Source organism: Penicillium riverlandense (genome assembly GCF_028828495.1).
Source record: "Penicillium riverlandense strain IBT 135883 chromosome Unknown utg000001l_segment0_segment0, whole genome shotgun sequence".
NCBI lineage: Eukaryota > Fungi > Ascomycota > Eurotiomycetes > Eurotiales > Aspergillaceae > Penicillium > Penicillium riverlandense.
In genome coordinates this window covers 1,016,988-1,035,554 of record NW_026643194.1, presented here as the reverse complement: position 1 = coordinate 1,035,554, position 18,567 = coordinate 1,016,988, and the positions used below count along the sequence as shown (strand labels likewise).

General features: G+C 50.4%; 7 protein-coding genes across 7 annotated transcripts; 4 read left to right on the top strand and 3 right to left on the bottom strand.

Moving 5' to 3' along the window:
* Window positions 1-435: 435 nt before the first annotated feature.
* On the top strand, window positions 436-2,821 carry N7474_000428 (putative nucleoside hydrolase; the record flags this gene model as incomplete). Its single annotated transcript, XM_057191843.1, has 7 exons — window positions 436-471; window positions 525-628; window positions 677-846; window positions 906-940; window positions 994-1,293; window positions 1,355-1,980; window positions 2,488-2,821. 7 exons carry the CDS (start codon window positions 436-438, stop codon window positions 2,819-2,821), a joined length of 1,605 nt encoding a protein of 534 aa, XP_057056796.1.
* Window positions 2,822-3,131: 310 nt separating this feature from the next.
* N7474_000427 (uncharacterized protein) lies at window positions 3,132-4,310 on the top strand (the record flags this gene model as incomplete). Its single annotated transcript, XM_057191842.1, has 1 exon — window positions 3,132-4,310. The coding sequence occupies one exon, from the start codon at window positions 3,132-3,134 to the stop codon at window positions 4,308-4,310; it is 1,179 nt and encodes a 392-aa protein (XP_057056795.1).
* Window positions 4,311-5,490: 1,180 nt separating this feature from the next.
* On the bottom strand, window positions 5,491-6,167 carry N7474_000426 (MARVEL domain-containing protein; the record flags this gene model as incomplete). The annotated part of the gene is made up of 3 exons (XM_057191841.1): window positions 5,491-5,626; window positions 5,708-5,993; window positions 6,092-6,167. 3 exons carry the CDS (start codon window positions 6,165-6,167, stop codon window positions 5,491-5,493), a joined length of 498 nt encoding a protein of 165 aa, XP_057056794.1.
* A 2,576-nt stretch (window positions 6,168-8,743) lies between these two features.
* On the top strand, window positions 8,744-10,519 carry N7474_000425 (uncharacterized protein; the record flags this gene model as incomplete). Its single annotated transcript, XM_057191840.1, has 1 exon — window positions 8,744-10,519. The coding sequence occupies one exon, from the start codon at window positions 8,744-8,746 to the stop codon at window positions 10,517-10,519; it is 1,776 nt and encodes a 591-aa protein (XP_057056793.1).
* Window positions 10,520-10,691: 172 nt separating this feature from the next.
* On the bottom strand, window positions 10,692-12,725 carry N7474_000424 (MFS multidrug transporter; the record flags this gene model as incomplete). The annotated part of the gene is made up of 7 exons (XM_057191839.1): window positions 10,692-11,061; window positions 11,115-11,376; window positions 11,429-11,476; window positions 11,528-11,773; window positions 11,827-11,956; window positions 12,010-12,423; window positions 12,498-12,725. 7 exons carry the CDS (start codon window positions 12,723-12,725, stop codon window positions 10,692-10,694), a joined length of 1,698 nt encoding a protein of 565 aa, XP_057056792.1.
* Window positions 12,726-13,540: 815 nt separating this feature from the next.
* On the bottom strand, window positions 13,541-15,767 carry N7474_000423 (Zn(II)2Cys6 transcription factor; the record flags this gene model as incomplete). The annotated part of the gene is made up of 7 exons (XM_057191838.1): window positions 13,541-13,896; window positions 13,952-14,233; window positions 14,283-14,402; window positions 14,453-15,033; window positions 15,086-15,180; window positions 15,232-15,490; window positions 15,544-15,767. The coding sequence occupies 7 exons, from the start codon at window positions 15,765-15,767 to the stop codon at window positions 13,541-13,543; spliced, it is 1,917 nt and encodes a 638-aa protein (XP_057056791.1).
* A 696-nt stretch (window positions 15,768-16,463) lies between these two features.
* N7474_000422 (uncharacterized protein) lies at window positions 16,464-18,555 on the top strand (the record flags this gene model as incomplete). Its single annotated transcript, XM_057191837.1, has 2 exons — window positions 16,464-18,392; window positions 18,454-18,555. The coding sequence occupies 2 exons, from the start codon at window positions 16,464-16,466 to the stop codon at window positions 18,553-18,555; spliced, it is 2,031 nt and encodes a 676-aa protein (XP_057056790.1).
* Window positions 18,556-18,567: the final 12 nt, after the last annotated feature.

Sequence of the window (18,567 nt, the reverse complement as noted above, 5' to 3'; positions counted from 1 at the left end):
ATCGCCCGACTAGCACTCCATATAGTTAGTGATATCCAACGAGGTAGTGAATGACAGCTGCCTAGAAGTAATAATTATGCGAAACTCCGGCCACGAACAGGCCACGTCTCGTTAGTTAGTTACAGCTCTCCGCTTTCTTCGCGCTAAACTGTGTATTTCTCCGTTTCTATCATCATATCCTAGGACGTGCGCGACAATCCGGCAGGGGCATTGACTTTTTCTCCCCATCCCTTGCAGTGGCCAATGCCACGAGGGGCCGGAAGGCCGTGCCGACCCCGATGCACGGTCTCCAGGGCCTACTAGGTGTGGTGGGTGTTAGTTCAGTGGGTGCTCGGTCAGGAACAGCGTGACATTTGGCGAAGTGGAGCTAGCCAGCCGATAACAACGATAACCGATTCACTCACCCACTTTCATCATACACCTGTCAACAACGCCATGGCGAAGAAGAAGATTATCATTGATACCGATCCGGTGTGTATGACCGACGATCCTTTCACGATGTCTGTACTAACGACAGATATTAGGGCATCGATGACATCCTCGCCCTCCTGCTGGCCCTGTCCGCCAGCCCAGAGGAGGTTGAGGTGCTGCTCATCTCGCTGACGTTTGGCAACATCGAAGTGCGGAAGTAAGTTGCACCATCTGCATTTGATGAACAGTAGCTGACTACATCCAGCTGCCTCCGCAATGTCGTTTCTATGTTCCATATTCTTGAGCGCGAGATGCAGTGGCGCCGCGACAAAGGGCAGCCTGAGGGCTTTGGCGCCCTGCGGGCCTTCAAGCCCACCGTCGCGGTGGGCGCAGAGGACCCCCTTGAAGACCAGAAGATGCTGGCGGATTACTTCCGTATGTAATGGCCATGGATATGTAGCACCACGGGTTTTTTTCTAACATTCTTCCGACAGATGGAACGGACGGGCTCGGGGGTATCCATGCCAGTGTATGTGTTCCTGCTGGAATCTACAAATTAAATCAACTGACCGTCTACCGCAGCATCCGCACTTAACCCCCGCTCAAGCCTGGGAACATCTGTTTGATCCCATTACCAGAGACGATGGGATCGAAGCTGTCCAGACCGGCGGTGCCATTGACGAACACATGTTCATCCCGTCGAAAAAGCCCGCACACGAGGAGATTCTGCGCGCGTTGCGCGACAATGAACCCGACACGGTCACGCTCGTTGCCGTCGGCCCCCTCACGAATCTAGCACTGGCGGCAGCGCAGGACCCCGAGACCTTCCTGCGCGTGAAGGAAGTGGTTGTCATGGGTGGTACGGTGAACGTGCCCGGCAATGTCAGTCCATCCCCTCCCAAATAATAGATACGCAACAAACACTGACAATGCTCTGCACTAGGTCACGCCAATGGGCGAATTCAACACCTACGCCGACGCCGTCGCCGCAGCACGAGTCTTCGCTCTAACCTCACCAAACCCACAGACGACTCTCCCGCCAACGACCAGCGTGCGCCTCCCGCCCTACCCCAAGAACCTAAGCCGACCACTGACGCTACGACTCTTCCCACTGGACATCACGCTGCGTCACAACCTCTCGCGCGGCGCGTTCCGGAAGACGGTCTCCCCACTCGTCGACGCCGGCTCCCCGCTCGCCGAATGGGTCTCCGCCTTTATGGGGCACACCTTCCGCACCCTGGAGCGCCTGCACCCCGGGCATGTCGGCGATGACGCACAGCTGAGTCTGCATGACCCCGTGTGCGTGTGGTACGCGCTGACAGCCGAGGATCCGCACTGGGTGGCGTCGGACTCCTCGCCTGAGGATATCCGGGTCGAGACGCAGGGTCAGTGGACGCGGGGTATGTGTGTTGTTGATCGAAGGAGTCGGCACCGTGTTGAGGGTGATGAGGAGAGCTCGAGTGATCATGGCTTGTGGCTGAGTCGGCGCGCTGGGAATCGGATTCTGAGGATGCATGGTTCGCCTGCAGAGACGACGTTTGGGCAGATTATTCTGCAGAAATTGTTTGGGTAGGGTATATTTTGGTGGGGTTGAATATAGGTCTATGTGCTTCGTTCTTGGGCATTAGAAGATGGACTGGGCATGTCGATACACCGAGATAGACTACAGAATATATATGGTGCGCGTTCTCCAGAGAAGATCATTAGGATGGAGAAATATCCATCATTAAGTAAGGGAGGGAACATATAAGTAAGAAAGTCAAAGCACGAGTATCTATCATTCATGCCGACATGAATGGAATGTACTCTTGAGATATCAACACTCCCGTTCCGGCAGGCTCCAACAATGCATCTTGTCTCAGTGTGTCGTATGCAATTACTAAGGAGGCTCTTGCCAACAAGACTTTGGTGGCAGCGGCTCACACGTCTCTCTGGAATGTGGAATGCTGGATCGGCCGTGACAGTTGCTGTATACTTCCAGTGACCCCCAGCTCCGCGTCATGGAACCTATAAAATAAAAAGCAATGGCGGATCCGGAGCAGTTCTGCCATCATTCGTCCCATACTATTCTCCCAGGATGCAATTACATGTGTACCGGTTGATCGTGTGCCTGGCCGCCCTGGCCCCCACCGTGGTCGCCATGCCCCATCGCTCAGGTCCGTACCACGGGATCCGCCTGCCCGTGCACGTTTCCTCCAACGGGACCAACGCAACCACCAGCGCCCATAACGGCACGACTACCAATCATCCGGGGTCGCCCATGACCACGACCCACGGGCATGGCAAGAACAGCACGGAACCCCACCGCCACGACGCCAATGTTGAGGATGTGATGCAATGCCGGGAATTATGTACCCTGGCGGTCGAGACGTGCGTCGTGGCCGGGCCTGCGGACAAAGTGTTCTGGTAAGAGCCCGCCCGCTCTCGTTCGCGACTGACCCCCCGTTCACGACTGACCCCGTCCCTCTAGCGGGCAGGAGTACGTGCGATGCAAGAAGCATTGCCGCCAATCATAACCCGTGATCCACCATGGCAGCCTCAGGCATCTTATCTAATCCAATACCATGCGCCGCTCCGACCACACTCTGTCCCTGGCCAATCAGGGGCCAGTGTAGGAGCACACCTTGTATCCAGGCACGCGACCACATGTATACCATTCGTTCCTGTTAAATAGAGTAACCTGTTCTTCTCCTCCCCTCCTCTCTCCCAACATGTCAAGAATGTCGTCCCGTCTCCCTCCCACTCCAGCCATGTCCGGCGAATTCACCATCAAAGACCAGCCCTGCGATGCCACCGACGTCCTGGTCCTGCCGCCCGCGGCCCTGGACGCCGCCAGTAGTCGTCGGTCCTCGCGATCAGACCCCACTTATATCCCTGCCTCGCCGGCGTCCCCGGATCTCGTGGCTCGTGGGCGCAACAATCATCCTCCCAAGCGTCCCCTCGAGGACCTGGATCTACCGCCACCCCCAACTCGCACTCGCAAGATCATTCAGATGAAACCCAAGGCGGCCCCGACATCATCGTCATCATCATCCAAGTCTCCAGTGAACAAAAAGGAGAATGGAAAGGTGGCAGCAGCCCAGGCGCCATCTGACGCCCCGGCTACTAATGGCTCGACTACTTCCAAAAAGAAGCAGCCGAGTACCACCAGCGCGGCGGGTCGCAAGATCGCCCGCAAAACGGCACACAGCCTGATCGAGCGCCGGCGGCGGTCGAAGATGAATGAGGAGTTTGGCACGCTGAAGGATATGATTCCCGCGTGTCGGGGACAGGAGATGCACAAGCTGGCTATTCTTCAGGTATGTATTGCCCATCGTGTCGCTTTAGATCCTTGCTGGTTATCCCATATGCTCACCACCGTACAGGCAAGCATTGACTACGTCAATTACCTGGAACAATGTATCCAGGATCTCAAGTCAGCAGACAAGTCTGCCACGCCTCCCTCGCCGACCTCCCCCGAGTTCGCTGGCGAAGCCAATGCAGACTCGATGCAGCATACCACCTTCTACCACCACTCAGCTCCCTCTGTCTACTCTTTCTCCGCCTCCGCATCTGTATCTGCATCTCCCGAACTGGCCCCGCCATCGGGCCAGTTCTACGACACATCGCCATCCTTCTCCCCTCGCACGAGTGTCCCCTCGGCGCCGGCTCTGCCAGATGCACCATCCGTGCTCCCGAGCCCGGCATTGGGTCCGACACAAACGTCAAATATGGATATTGACCATGAGGCATCCGCGGCGTTGCTGATGTTGACGCGGGACCGGAGAGGCACGGCCGATTCGATTAGTGATCGCTTCTCTGGGAGCACGGTGCTTTCGACTTCGAGCCAGAGTCAGGACAAGATGATGGAGGATCATCGGAGTAGTAGGGGGATGAGTGTGCGGGATCTTCTCTTATGAGTCGTGTGATCTTTATTCTCTTTTATTTTCTTCTGGGAAAAGCGTTTGGATGGGCGGCGGTCTGCTTTCTTTGTCTAGGCGTGTTCTTAATGAAATTGAGATTATTGTACAGTCAATGTTGATGTTTTTCCGATGTGTTGTCCAAAATGGGTTCTACATAATGTGCGGGTCGATGATGTGAGGGTGATTGTGAGCGGATTATGTTGATCCTCGCCGCAGGAAATATCGTTCTCGTATTGATCATCACTAAAATCCTTGAGGCCGCAGGCTGCAGATATACGGCCTACATTGTCGCATCTAATTTCGCTGAGGGGTTTGTCCCCTGAAACGCAAGGTTGTCGCCCACCCGGGTACCCATTAAGTTATGTTCCTTCCTACAGCATCACGGAAGAAAACATGCAAAACTACCCCAAAGTAGTGGGTACGACATTGTATTAGGCAATCCCAAAATGTAAGTAGATCGCAGGTAATGCTAACCTAGCCAAGTCCTCAGCCAACCCGCCTGGGACTAGCGCCAGCCCAATGGCCGTGCCCAGTTGAGCCTCTCGTGACGCGCTGTCTTGGGGCCAAAACGAACGACAGCCTTGCAATCTGAGAGTTTACCATCTGCTACTATTGTGACTGCTGCCATTATGACTGCATGGATCATTTGCTCTGATAGCTCTTTTTCTCTCTGCGCAGGTGTCTGCCGCGTCCCAGGACCATGACCATAAGCTCCTCCGCAGGGACATATGTGACGGGATTGACGATATGCCGGGCCTCTACCACAGCTATATGAGTGATGTTTGTCGACCAAAGTACGCGATGAACTCGGATGGTTCAAATGAATGGATTTTGTGCATCGATATTAGTCTTTATTACCTCGGTTGATCTATTGCTCTTCGATTGAAAAAGAGTCTGTTTAGCGGAGCGATCTAATTGCAGTCACTTTTTGTCGCCCATTTGTGTTGAAATTGCTCTAGTATTTTCATCCGTTGCGTCCATGCATGATGTATCAGATATCATATTAACAATACTCACATCCATTAATAAGTTGTAAATCCTATACCAATCGCATAGCAAGGCCACAGCACTTTTTAGGGATCATTAACCATTAACATTATTAAGAAGTGTATATCGGTATATCGAGTCGAAAGCAGCAAGATCCTTCAGCAGGTACATGCACTAAGAGGCCAAAAGCCTAAGCAACAGGCTGCTCAGCATTCACCTCGGAGACAGGTGGCGCCTCAGCATCAGCGGTATTCTGGTGAGTATTCTTGCGTCGCGAGTTCACGAGATCGAGAACAGCATAGACATTCGTCACAGCGAAGAGGGCCCTATTCCGGTATCCGATTAGCCAAACGACCTCCCTAAACGAGCCCCTACGGCAAGAAATAATAAAGGAATTCAAAACTCACCACTGAACCGAAGAAAGAACAACAACAGCCTGCAGCGCATGACAAGTCTCAAACACACACTCGCTCGGCGAGGGAATCAATACGCCCAGCGCGATAAATCCGGCGAACCAGATCATGGAGGTGACGATCTCAACGAAGGGAATCACGAGTTCGTGCGACACGCGCGGGAAAAATAGCGGCGCGGCTTCGAGGTAGGGGACTGCGACGAAGCCGGTCCAGCAGCCGGCGAAGAGCATGTAGTCCACTGTTTTGGAGAAGGACCATGAGTCGTGGAGAGAGGCGATTACTATAAAACGGGGGTAAGTTAGTTGGTGGTTTGGTTGAGCTGGTTGGCTGGGTTGGGCTGTATAGGGGAGTGAGTATAGGGGAGGGAGGGAGACGAACCGTATGCTGTGAGCCCGACTACTGCTAGAGCGAGCAGGGTTTGGACGATTCGAACGGGGTAGACCCAGCGGAGCATCTTGACGATGTTTGTTGTTGTTGTTGCTATGTAATGAGGTGTGTGTAGCAAGATGAAGAAGGACAAGTGAGTGTCTTGTCTTGTAGAATGATGCGAACAACCAGATCCACAGTGGGTAGGGCAGGCCTTATATACAACCAAAGTCTCTCCTTTACATTAGCACGAGGAACCGAAAAAATCAGGACCCTTTCACGTCATTGAATCGCGCAGAGTCGGGAGCTCGGAGACGGCAGGGAAGGATTCGACGCAGATCCCGGGAGACTTAACCCGATCAGTATTTTCTCGGCTCAAGCTCTGAACTATCGGATGTGTGGATACCTCGGACGATCTGCGTTGCGCAACAATTCTTTCGTCACTCAACACATTTATTAATTGGGATTTCTTGTACTTGACATAGATATAGATTATTGCATTTTCATTATTTTCATAGATTTATATTTATTATTTCTTTTGCCTTGGTCTTGGTGCGTGGAAAAGAATCCAAATTGAATGCTGATAGTGAGTGATAACCGCCGATCTCACATGCGAGCCTCGGAAGTACTTAGGGCTGAACGACCCTTTACCCTTTCGGGCAAGGTTCATGCAAAGCTCTCATTTTTCATCTTCACATGCCAACGATTTCTGCTCTTGAGATCAATCGCACAAAGCTAAGTTCTTTTAAACCTAGAATTCAATCAACCGAACATGTTAAAGTGAGTCATAGAATTGTCTAGTAGAGTACTAGTAGGCGACCTGCAGCGCGACTGTAGCCGTGTGAAAGTAAAATAGATTCAAAAACAAGAAATCGAGTCTATTGCACATGAACAGACACCCAAAATGAATAATGATGACTTCATCAGCAAACATAATTTCTCTCATCCATCGGAGACCCCTAACAAGCAAAAACCCTCCTATCATCATTCATGTAAGATCTGCAGATCCTTCGGGCGGCTTCGCATCTTAGCGCCGTTTAACAAACCGGTTACACCAAACTTGGAGTCGATCGCGAGAAACCAGAGGCGGGCCCACCTGGTCCGGCCTAATAATACCTCCCGAACCCCGTTCGTCGCCACTTTTCAGGGCACAAGGTACACTAACCTTAAAATTGACAGGTGATGTCATGGCCTTTGCAGCACGCTTTGGAAATTATGCGCATTGCTTTTTCTGATGGGTGATGCTACTCCCCTCTCGCCCAGTCTGCTTTGTTGTAGGCTAGCTCTTCTGCATGAACATTCGAAATCAACTCGGTTCTAATCACGAAGAAACATAATCACAAGCTGTGCACATTAGACGGAAACTCATGCGCGTAAATGTTTTACTCCAGCCCGCGGAATACATAGCACCGTGATAATAGGCAGCTGCATCGACTATAAATTTCACGATGACATAACATAACAAACAGCAATATACACGGGCGCTCTTCACTTCTGGAACTGCTTTCTCAATGTATTCCGTCAAGTCGGCAAGGGGACATCCATCCATCAGCATCCAGAACAAAATGCGCATAGCCTGTCAGGTGTCTTCCCACTGGGACATGTAAAAAAGAAACCCAGTTCAATACAGTCCACTGCTCCACATGCGTCTCCACTGAGCAGTCAATCCCCCGAAAGCGAGCATTGAATGAAGTGAAGTAAGGTAGATGTCTCCGCCAGCTCTAGAACTGTGTTGACACCCTCAGGGCAATACCACCCACCAATAGGCTGTCAAGATTCCCTTCGGGCCATGACCAATGCCAAGAATATATTTCCGGCTTTTGTCAATCCGAATCATGGGGAACGCAATGTTTGTGGTCCGTGCGAGGAAGTATAGATATGTCGCGTGAATATTGAAAAGATTTGATTGACGGTCATTTATCCAAGTCATTTACAGGTATGAAGAACGAAATCAGCAATAAATTATGAACTTTATCTCCGGACGTTAGGTGCCAAGTCGTCGCTTCTGAAGTGTAGATGGCGGCACACCCTTCTTGGGCTTTCCGACACCGCCAGGCATTCAGTTAAAAATCACGTTTTTATGTCATCCACAGCATTATAAAAAGAACAGAAATAGCAGTGGGTTGGAATCAAGAAGGACAAAGCAAAAAGATAGAGTGTGTGTGGGGAACCCCGGACTTTTCAGATGCAGCCTGATGAAGCGACTGGCTAGGGCTCGTTAGGAATGCTTAATCGAGGCCCAGCTCTTAGCCGTCTGCCAAAAGGGATCCAAGCATAGACAACCTATTTAGTAGAGAGCTTCTTTAGTCTGGTTGAGTCGTTGGGAGGATCGGTGTAGCGGAAGGCCAAGCTCGAGCCCTTGTGGAAGAGTTCTTTTCCGCTAGCCTAGGTCGGGGTCGGTCTGAGAATCTCCCTCTAGATTAGCGTGGACTCCTGGACACAACTAAAGTGGCAGTAATCTCCTTAACAGGCAATCTTGACGCGTCTCCGGTAAATACTACATGCGCACTTCTTAGACGCAGGGTGGGAAAGTGTGGGGAGTGTGGAGATGTGACTGGGGGGGAGGGAGTTATCTATACCGAAGTTGCGCCGGCCCCTGATACTACATAAACGCGCCTTTACTTTCACTTTATCCTATATCGATCTTTTTCTAAGCTCTCAAACATGGGTGCTGGCTTGTGGGCTGCTGCCCTCTTGGGGAGTGCCTCAATTGCTCAAGCAACTACCTCTTTGGACGACGTTTGCACTGTCTCCTACGTGAAGAAATCACTTCCAGCCGATGATTTTATCTCCGGCATTGCTGTTGACTCCAGCTCGGTCACTGCGCAGCCCTTCACGAATGTAAAGATTGCCAGCGCCAACTTCTACCCTGACGCGACGATTGATTTCTGCAATGTCACCTTTGCCTACACCCACTCCGGGCGAAATGACCGAGTGCTTGTCAACTACTGGCTTCCACCCCCATCAAAATTTGCCAATCGTTTCCTTGCAACTGGAGGAGGTGGCTATGCCATCAATTCTGGTACCACTACCTCTGGTTCTCTCCCTGGAGGAGTCATGTATGGCGCCGTCGCTGGCCTGACGGATGGTGGATTTGGAAGCCTCGAGACCCAAGTCTCGAATGTGATCTTGAAAGAGAATGGCACCATCAACTACGACGCTCTTTTCATGTTTGGATACGAGGGAATACATGAGATGACAGTTCTGGGCAAAGAGCTCACCCAACTTTTCTACAAGACTTCGGATACCAAGCTGTATTCCTATTATCAAGGCTGCTCTGAGGGCGGCCGTGAGGGAATGAGCCAACTTCAAAGATATCCAGACCAGTTTGACGGATATATTGTGGGTGCCCCTGCTTTCCGATATGCCTTCCAGCAAGTCCAGCATCTTTGGGCTGGACTCCAGCAGAAAAACCTGGACTACTACCCCTCGTCCTGTGAATACTCTAAGATCATGAACGAAACGATTGCCGCCTGTGATGGCCTCGATGGCAAAAAGGATGGGGTTGTCGGCCGCTCCGACCTATGCAAGATGCACTTTGACCTCGACAGCATTGTTGGCGAGTCATACAGCTGCCCCGCAAACTTTACCATCAATGTCGAGTATGGTCCGGGTGGTGGTTTCCCTTTTTTCGTATCTATTCCTCCTCAAAAGGGCAAGGTGTCTCAAAAGGCCGTGGATGTGATGAAGAACACCCTCAATGGGCCACACGACTCTAAGGGTCGCAGAATGTATTTCTCCTACCAGCCTGGAGCTTACATTGACGATTCAGCAACGCAATACAACCCCAAAACTGGTGAATGGGAACTCGATGTTAGCTCGCTTGGCGGCGAGTTTGTCACTATGTTCCTTCAGCTCGTCGAGCTGGACAACCTTCCGTCCCTGGATGGAGTCACGGCCGACACCTTGAAGGAATGGATCTACCAAGCCTGGTGGAAGTATGAGGACACCCTGCAGACTACTTGGCCCGACCTCACCGACCTCCAAGAGGCAGGTGCGAAGGTCCTTCATTTTCACGGGGAGCAGGATGATTCGATTCCTTCTGCCTCGTCGGTGCGCTACTACGAGTCAGTTCGCAACGTCATGTACCCTGATCTCGGTGAGAGTGATAGTTACGAAAAGCTCGGCGAGTGGTACAAATTTTTCCTGGTTCAGGGTGCCGCTCATTGCTCACCGAATGTGGCCCAGCCTAATGGACCATTCCCCCAGACCAATCTGGAGGTGTTGATTGACTGGGTTGAGAAAGGTAACGCCCCAACGACACTGGAGGGAACTATAATCCAGGGCGAGAATGCTGGCAAGAAACAGGACATCTGCGCCTGGCCTCTTCGCCCAAAGTGGTCATCCAACAGGGCTCAAAATCCTCAGTGCGTCCACGACCAGCAGTCTGTTGACACCTGGCTGTACGACCTGAACGCTTTCAAGTTGCCTGTATACTAAATAGCCCATCTCCTAAGCATACTAACCAATTTCAATTACTATTTCAGTATGGTTCTTCTGATGTAAGTCTTTCTACTTCGACTAGGAAAGCTAGAAATTTAGAACATTGAGAGCGTGCAGTAGTTTCATTATTATAAATTAGTTATCAAGTCATCACTTTTCTAAATGCAAATCAACCTGTTCCACGCAAGATCAGAGGAATCTTTATGGAATATGCGATCGTAACCAAATGAACCCGAAATGCACCGTAGCCGGTTGTAACCGTTCGTAAGGTCGTGAAATGCCCAACAAGGGCCACCGAATTCATGCTTCCGCTGGCGTACTCAGTCCACTCTTTCTGAGCCTTTCCTCCTCCAACAGCTGCTGACAAAATGAACTTCTCTCGCGAATCCATGGCCCAGCATAGAGCAGAATAAAAGGAATCGGGATGCAAGCCAAGCTGATGAACCCCAATATCGAAGTAGCCCATGATACACTCAGAGATGAATAGAGAGGATCCGCGGCAAGAGGAAAGACTGCACCACAAATACTTCGCAAGATGACTGATGCCGCGAGCGCACTGGCAGAATAGATGTTGTAGGCGTCCGTGACGTACGTGAGGAGCGAAATGAAGACAAGCTGGTATCCAAACCCGAATAGTAATCCAGACAGCACGGGAACCGCCCAATGGATATTGGGCTTGGCTGACCAGGCTAACCAGAAAAGTGCGATTGCCATGGCTGGTCCAGCAAGGCAACTTAACGGTAGTCGGTGAAGCTCAGGACTGGAGGTCCATTCTTTTCCTCGCTTTTTGGCTTTCTCATAGATAGTGTCGTAGTAGAATGTCACCAGACCGGAAGAGGCAGCACCAATGCCAACTATATTTGCTGTTAGAAATTGTGGAATATCATAATTTCAGAGAATACATACTCGGGATGTAGATGAAAGACGTAGTCTGCACGTCAAAACCGTACGTTCCTATTGAGGAGTTGTTAGTATTATACGGAATTTTGGAGAGTTGATGCATACCTTCGTAGATAATAGGGTATGCCTGAAAGAAGAAAAACACCAGACTGTATGCAAGCGAGATATAAATTGCTGTGGAAAGAATGATAGGCTCAGAGATAAGCATCATGATAGGTCGGGTTAGGATCGGAAGCATGGTGTCCCTCCAGCTCGCGTTCTTTAGTTCCTGTCGAGAGAAGTAGGAGTTGGAACCGGTCTGTTTTCGAAGTTTGGCTGCCTTCTTTTTGAGGATTACTGGACTGAAGGTTTCTATACTGACAAATTAGCGTGGAACAAACAATAACGAGAAACGAGTATCATACCGGGCATAAAGAGCAGTCCAATCCAGCAGCTGCCGCTCAGGATCACGTCAATGCGAAACACCCATCGCCAGCCATATTGAACGGCACACCCAGAAATAATCGGACCCAGAATTGGGCCAAAGCTCGCGGCCTGTTGTAACATGTTAGACAAGAAGTTAAGAGGAACTATTCTGCTCCACATACCGACATATAGAAGCACATCGCGCGACCGCGAGTGCGAAGATCTGAAAACAGATCCGCGTACACGCCACCAACAACAGTCTGTGGTGCAGCGGCCATAAGACCACAGAGGGTGCGAAGGACTAGGAGGGCTGGCCAATTGGGTGCAAGAGCACAGCCAAGTGTTACCAGGACGAAGACTGTGAATGTCCAAAGAAGGACTGGTCTGCGGCCCACAGTCTCGCTCATCGGGCTGAAAAGCAGAGGACCAACAATGTATCCTATCAGAAACACGGCCGTCGGCAGGACCTTGGGTCCAGAGCCTGACTGGTGGAAATATTGCATGATGGAAGGGATCGCATTGCTAGGTAACGCTGCCGATATACCGCTGTTCATCACGATGAGCAGCGATGTCAAGATGATGTACACTTTCATGCCCTATTTTCAAAAGGCGTCGTTAGTTGCCATGGTTTTGATCGAGGTATACGAAAAACAAGGCAAAACAAGCTTACAAAACACCAATTGTTCGGGTCTGCGGCCGAAGCCTCTTGAAACTCGACAAGTACATCATGGTTCGACTGTTCAACTAGCTTAAAGTCCTCATCTTCCAGGTAACTCTTTTTGGGTTCCATTGGGGACACAGGTTTCTCGTCGGGTTTGGGATCTTGGGAGTCTGTTAGGCCCGGGGTAAACACGAAGGCGATGTACAAGGTCAAGCGCACCTGAAGAAGAAAAGACATTTGCTATTCTAGATATAAACGAAGCAACTGCCATTTTGTTTGAGTATTATTGTAGGTGAGGGAAGGGAATTAAAAACGAAGAAAATTTGCCTGAGCCATAATAATTCTCTGAGAGCTAGTAGTAGACAAGCGGCTTATATAGCAAAACTTTTCCGTCTGCCATTGCAAACCGGTGGAGCCAACAACCCATGAAAACTTTACTCATAGAGGCTAGACTGGCTTGGAAAAGGCCTCTGCGAAGCTATCAAGCGAGAGAAAATAGTCACGTACCAATGAAGGAGCACTATACTGCAGTCTCTGAGGGCCGGTCGACCGGCGCCGTTCCGGGGCCGGTAGTGAAGAGAACCCACACCCGGTGCCGGTCAGGACCCGGAGGGTGACGGACGCCCCCGAGTGTCTAGTTTCCCGCGATTGGGCGGGTTCTTTGTTTCTCTTTAGCTAACTAATGCAGCGGGGTCTGTCATGTGCAGGCGACGATCAGGGTTGTGGCCCAACAAGTCGAGGCGTTGCTGTGCCGATGCCGAATCCCGTGTTCTAACCCACAGACCAAGACAGTCCGGGCTCTAAACAGTGAAAGATACATTTAAAAAGAGCAAAGAAAGCAGTAGAAAATTGTCATTCAATTACAAAATAAAGCTACTGAGGCATCGTTGGCATCATAGGCAAAAAATCAAAGATATCGTTCTGCCCTTCTTCAAAAAGCCCAAATGAATCTGCAATGGTGTTGGATACCGTCCAATTGGGGGCTTCCATGGTCTCGGGCAATCGAGGAGGGGCTGGCCGGGCTGCTGCCGCTCTATCGGCTGGTATTGAGGTCATAACAGGGTCTTTATCAGCCTGGACTTGTGGGGCTGGCCTGTAGCTGGCAGCGTCCGGTGGATCCATTCCAGAGGGGGAAGGGAATTGTTCGTGGGGCCATCTTGCCCACTGGGGAAAGGTGCCTGTTCATCAACCGGCTCAGACAGGCTCGGTAAGTCTGCACCATCGTCACTTGGTGGATGCTGGCTAGCAATCAAGGCTCGGACGTAGTTCACGAAAATAGAGACTGTACGATGGATGTCGGGATACGGTGGTTGCTTGAGAAACTCGCAGATCTGATCCACTCTTTCCAGCAGTACGTCTTTGTTAATTAGATTTGGGCGCCACCGTGCGATTCGAATTGCATATGTTGCTGTTACTGTTAGACAATTTTAAGACGTTCTTCCTCCGGCATGCGATGTACTCACCGACAAAGGCGATAGTCAGGGCGGGGTATGTGGGTGCCCATGGTAGTTGGCAGCGATAAGCGGGCTCGTTAATAAAGAATGCCAATTGGTCCATGATGGTTGTGATGAGTGATTGCCATATATTGAGCACATTTTGGTCGAGACTCTCTGCCTCGGAGCTTGAGGAGTTGGACGGCAGCTTTTGAATACGTGCCAATGAAGTGCACCAAACAAAGATTCTGGCATAGTTGACCATCAATCTGAGGCTGCTTCGTTGAAACGCCCCCGCATGAAAGCCATTATCTTCATGCAAGTAAGTAACAGTTTTCAATATAGTATCGGGAAAACCTACTTTCGTGAATTTCATCCCACGTGGTCCACCAGTTCTGCAGCCTTGTCATGATGGCTGGCAATTCAGTGGAAACAATATCACGGGTTGTCGTTGCGTTTTCCATGATAATTCGAGATTGGGCTAATCACATTTAGTTGACATCCGAGAATATCAGTAAGATTTGGGCATACTTCGAAGCTGATGAAGTTCGATAATAGATACCGTTCGCATATCGCAAGGAAGAGAGAGCGGGTAGTCCAGAAATTTCCGCAGCTTCATAACATCAACCTCGGCAATGCGAGATTTGCGGCCGGTACCTGAAGCAACATCTTGTTCCAACGTGAAGGTAATAAGCCAGGTTCTGGTCTGCCACACAAGCTGGCGGTCGGCTATGGAAGCAGCGAGGGAACTGCGCGGCACATTCTCCTGGGACAATAACGTGTCGAGCGACTTTTCCAATCCGGAATCTAGGGCAGTCCGTAGAATGAGCGCCGTGGAAAACCATGTTTTTTCGGAGTAGGCAGCAAGTAAGATCATTCCTTGAACGGTTTCAAGCTTGGTAGGCCTCTCAAAGAAGCTATCCTCAGCTAGTCTCTGTGCTTCGTCTTGCAGTACGCGCTGTATATGTGTATCGCTGCGTAGGTCCATTACAGCGCGGCTTGCAAGGTATATAATCACCGTGAAGCAGAACAAAGAACGTGACCGGATGGAGTCGAATGTGTCACGGATCGGGTCGAAAAGTGGCAGAAAGTTTTTACTTCCTCCGGTGAACCTGTTGAATAGAAGTTATTTCTGCCCAGCGCATTTGAAAGCAAATCGCATACCGCTCATATAATACTCGAGCCAATTCTTCGCTCACAATTCCTCGAGCAATAATATCGCTGTTCGGATCACCTTTGGTGGAGGTCTCTATGAAAATCTGGGAGAGTTAAGTCAGCAGGTCTGTTGACAGTATTTGATATCAACTTACATTGTTAGACCCTAGTAAGTTCACAGACATGGAGTGCATCGCCGACACTGGGGCCATCATATCGTTGGGGCTTAATTGCTGCGATTCGGGTCCATTATGATCGGGGGCTTGGGCCCCCAAAGTGGTAGTCTCCGGCAAGGAGTCAATTGAAGTGTTGAAAGTAGTATCTCGCACCGAGACGGGGGAATATTCCCGCTCTCTCGATGCCGGAGTATGTAAACCATTGCGCTGATCCGCCGGGGAAGTGATGACATGCCCTCTACCATGACGTGAGTAAAAATAGCCAACAGAATCAATTTACTTTGAACGTACCGTACGGATGGGGTGGTAGTCTTTCTCCGACGTTCATTTCGGCGCCTCCCGTCGTCTATAGGGTCCAAAATGCAATCCCGGCCGGTGGAACGACAGCGGAAGCATGGTACCTGGTTGCGAGCATCGCAGCGCATCTTTTGCTTTCTACACCAACGGCATGCTTTGAAGAAGCGGGTCGGGGTATTCCCCGACCGAAAAATGATCTCGGAACCTCTTTCGCTCATGTTTGTGCTCGTATGGATCTGGTGTGATCCTTGGTCGTACGACAGTCATTGGCTGTGGTCGTAACTCATTTGCTCAAACCCAGCCCCTACGTTCCTTGTCGGAGCCATTCCACAACGGTGATCCAGAGCAGTTTGTTTTGATATGCTTGTCGTCGAGCTTTGATGGTGAATTTCCGATGATGTCCCCGGCATGGCCCACTTCTTTTCGTTTTTTCTCCGGTCACGTGGTGAAACACATTTGCCACTATAGAGATGAAATCAAGTCGATGGAATGGAAGCTGAAGAGATATATAGTTTATGACGCAAGAATATAATTATTTTGGTAATCCACAGCAGTGAATAGGGCCGAGAGAAAAGCAAAGTCATGTAGAAAATAATAGGACTACATCGAGCACCGGTCACATGATCCCTACTACTATACAGAATCTTCGAATGAACGGGACAAAGGTTTCCGCTGGGGGTTTATGGGTAATAACTATGGAGCGTGTACTACCGAATGACCAGTATTAGGATAGCCTTCTTTTAGCTTGACCTAGGTAAACAATCAACAACACTTGACAAAGAGTACCAACACTATAGAGGTACATACGATTGGTCAACGGTGGGAGAACGAGGCCATGACTCAGCTACAGTGTTTGTGTCTTGAGGACCAACTTTCCCTGGCACTTCCAACTCCATATAATTCACCCAAAAACAATGTCATCCTCAGTCTCATCGGCAGATCCTCCGGGCAAGCCTCCCTTAAAGCGGCGCAAAATCCGCAAGGGCACCTTCAGCTGCTGGGAGTGCAAAAATCGCAAGACCCGCTGCGAGTTCAAGACCGGCACCACCTGTGCCTCTTGTCAACGACGAGGTCTCCCATGTATAAGCCAAGAGTTTAGCGAGAGCGTTGACAGCGCTTATAAAGAAGTTGGGCAACGCCTCAATCAGGTCGAGGCCTTGGTCAATCAACTGGCTCAGTCGCCCTCTCAAAGTAAATCTCACGATATACACTCCGAGACACTGGCCAATCGCTCAAAACGGGCACTGCCGACTTTGCAACAAGTCAGCCATGAGCGGATGTCGAGAGGGAGCTCGCTCAATGGCTACCTCTATTCCATTCTTCCGCACCCGACTCTTGCCCTGTTGATTTTGGACACTGGCAAGCTCTCGAGTCCACCTCTGCAAGTCCTCCATTGCACCTCGAGAAGGCGCCCACTCCCGCGATCAGTTGCTGAACAGGATATGCAGATAACTGATATGTCGGCTACTGCCCATCCCATTCTCTTTGGTCGCAAGCTCATTCAACTCGCACTCTGCTTGCAGCAGCTCGATACGACTACGGCAAAGCAGATCGAAATATGGCTGAAAGAGCCCGTCAAGGATGCTGCAAACCGCTATTTTGATGCTGCTTCACGCTACGTCATGTCCCAGGATTGTTTAGTCGACTCCCTTGACGGACTCGAGACCCTTCTGCTTCAAGGCCGTTATCATATCAGTGCGGGTGACTTACGTGTCGCTTGGCTCATCTTTCGCCGTGCTCTGAGCATTGCCCAGTTGATGGACCTTCCCCGACAGGCCGAAATATCGAACCCTCGGGCTGAGTCTGTGTGGTTCCAGCTTATTTTTAGTGACCGTTTCATGTCATTGATGCTGGGTCTCCCTTTTGCAGTTGATGACAATACATTTGCGAGCGAAAGCCAACTGGCGACTAACATCCCAGCTGAGAGACTGGAGCGCATTCATGTCGTGGTCGCTGGACGTATTATTGCGCGAAACATGCGTATGCAGCGGCGCCGCAAGCATGAAATGAACAAGAATGATCGTGACTATAAAGAGACTCAAGATATTGACGACCAGTTGAAAAAGGCGACAAGACTTTTGCCGACCAGCTGGTGGGCGATTCCAAACCTGGATAATACCGCCACAGCCGCCGAAACAGCGCAAAGCTCTGCTAAACTCCTAGCACAGATGCATCAGCACTATCTTGTGCTTGCTCTTCACCAGCCATATATCGCCCAACGGAATTCTGAAGATAGTCGACTTTCATCCGATTTCATATATAACAAACTTGCTGTCCACTCTGCAAGCTGCGAGCTACTCGCCCGCTACCTTGTGCTCCGCAAATTCTATCGGTCGTCTACATATCGGGGTCTCGATGACAAGGCATTCACGGCCGCTATTACACTGCTTGTGGCTCACCTTGATGGACACCATCTTGGGCGCACAAACGTGCTGGAACATCAGAGGCCGCACGACTTGGGTATTATCAGTAGGGTGATTGATTTGATGGAAGAAGTATTGGCTCCAAATAAAGATGCACAGGGCACTTCTCGTGTCCATATCTTGAAAAGACTTACGGATATTGAGGAAGATGCAATGAATGGCTCCGACTACTATGCCTGGAATGAAGAAAATGCTACCAGAGATGACGGCGAAGCCCAAGAAGATGGCAAGACTCTGAAACTACCGATTCCTTATTTTGGCTCAATTCACATTGCTCCTCGGTATATGGCGAGTCCGGACCTTGGCTCGGTTTGGATGTCAGAGCCCGCAACCAATGCAACCAGCGGTGAAACCGACAACTTGGACAGCTCTCTCTTCCTCAACACCGCTGCATGGGATGACCAGTCCTATAATTGTTCTGTTTTGGATGCCTATTCTCATAGGGCCTCAAATACGCAGGAGCTGTCACCTTTCCCTCTAGGACTACAAGAAACACTTGAATCCGATCCACGGACAGATTCGCGCGCAGCAGAGGATATTTTCAATACTTGGATACACGCAGATCAGACAGTGGAGTTTCTAGGAAGTACCTGAG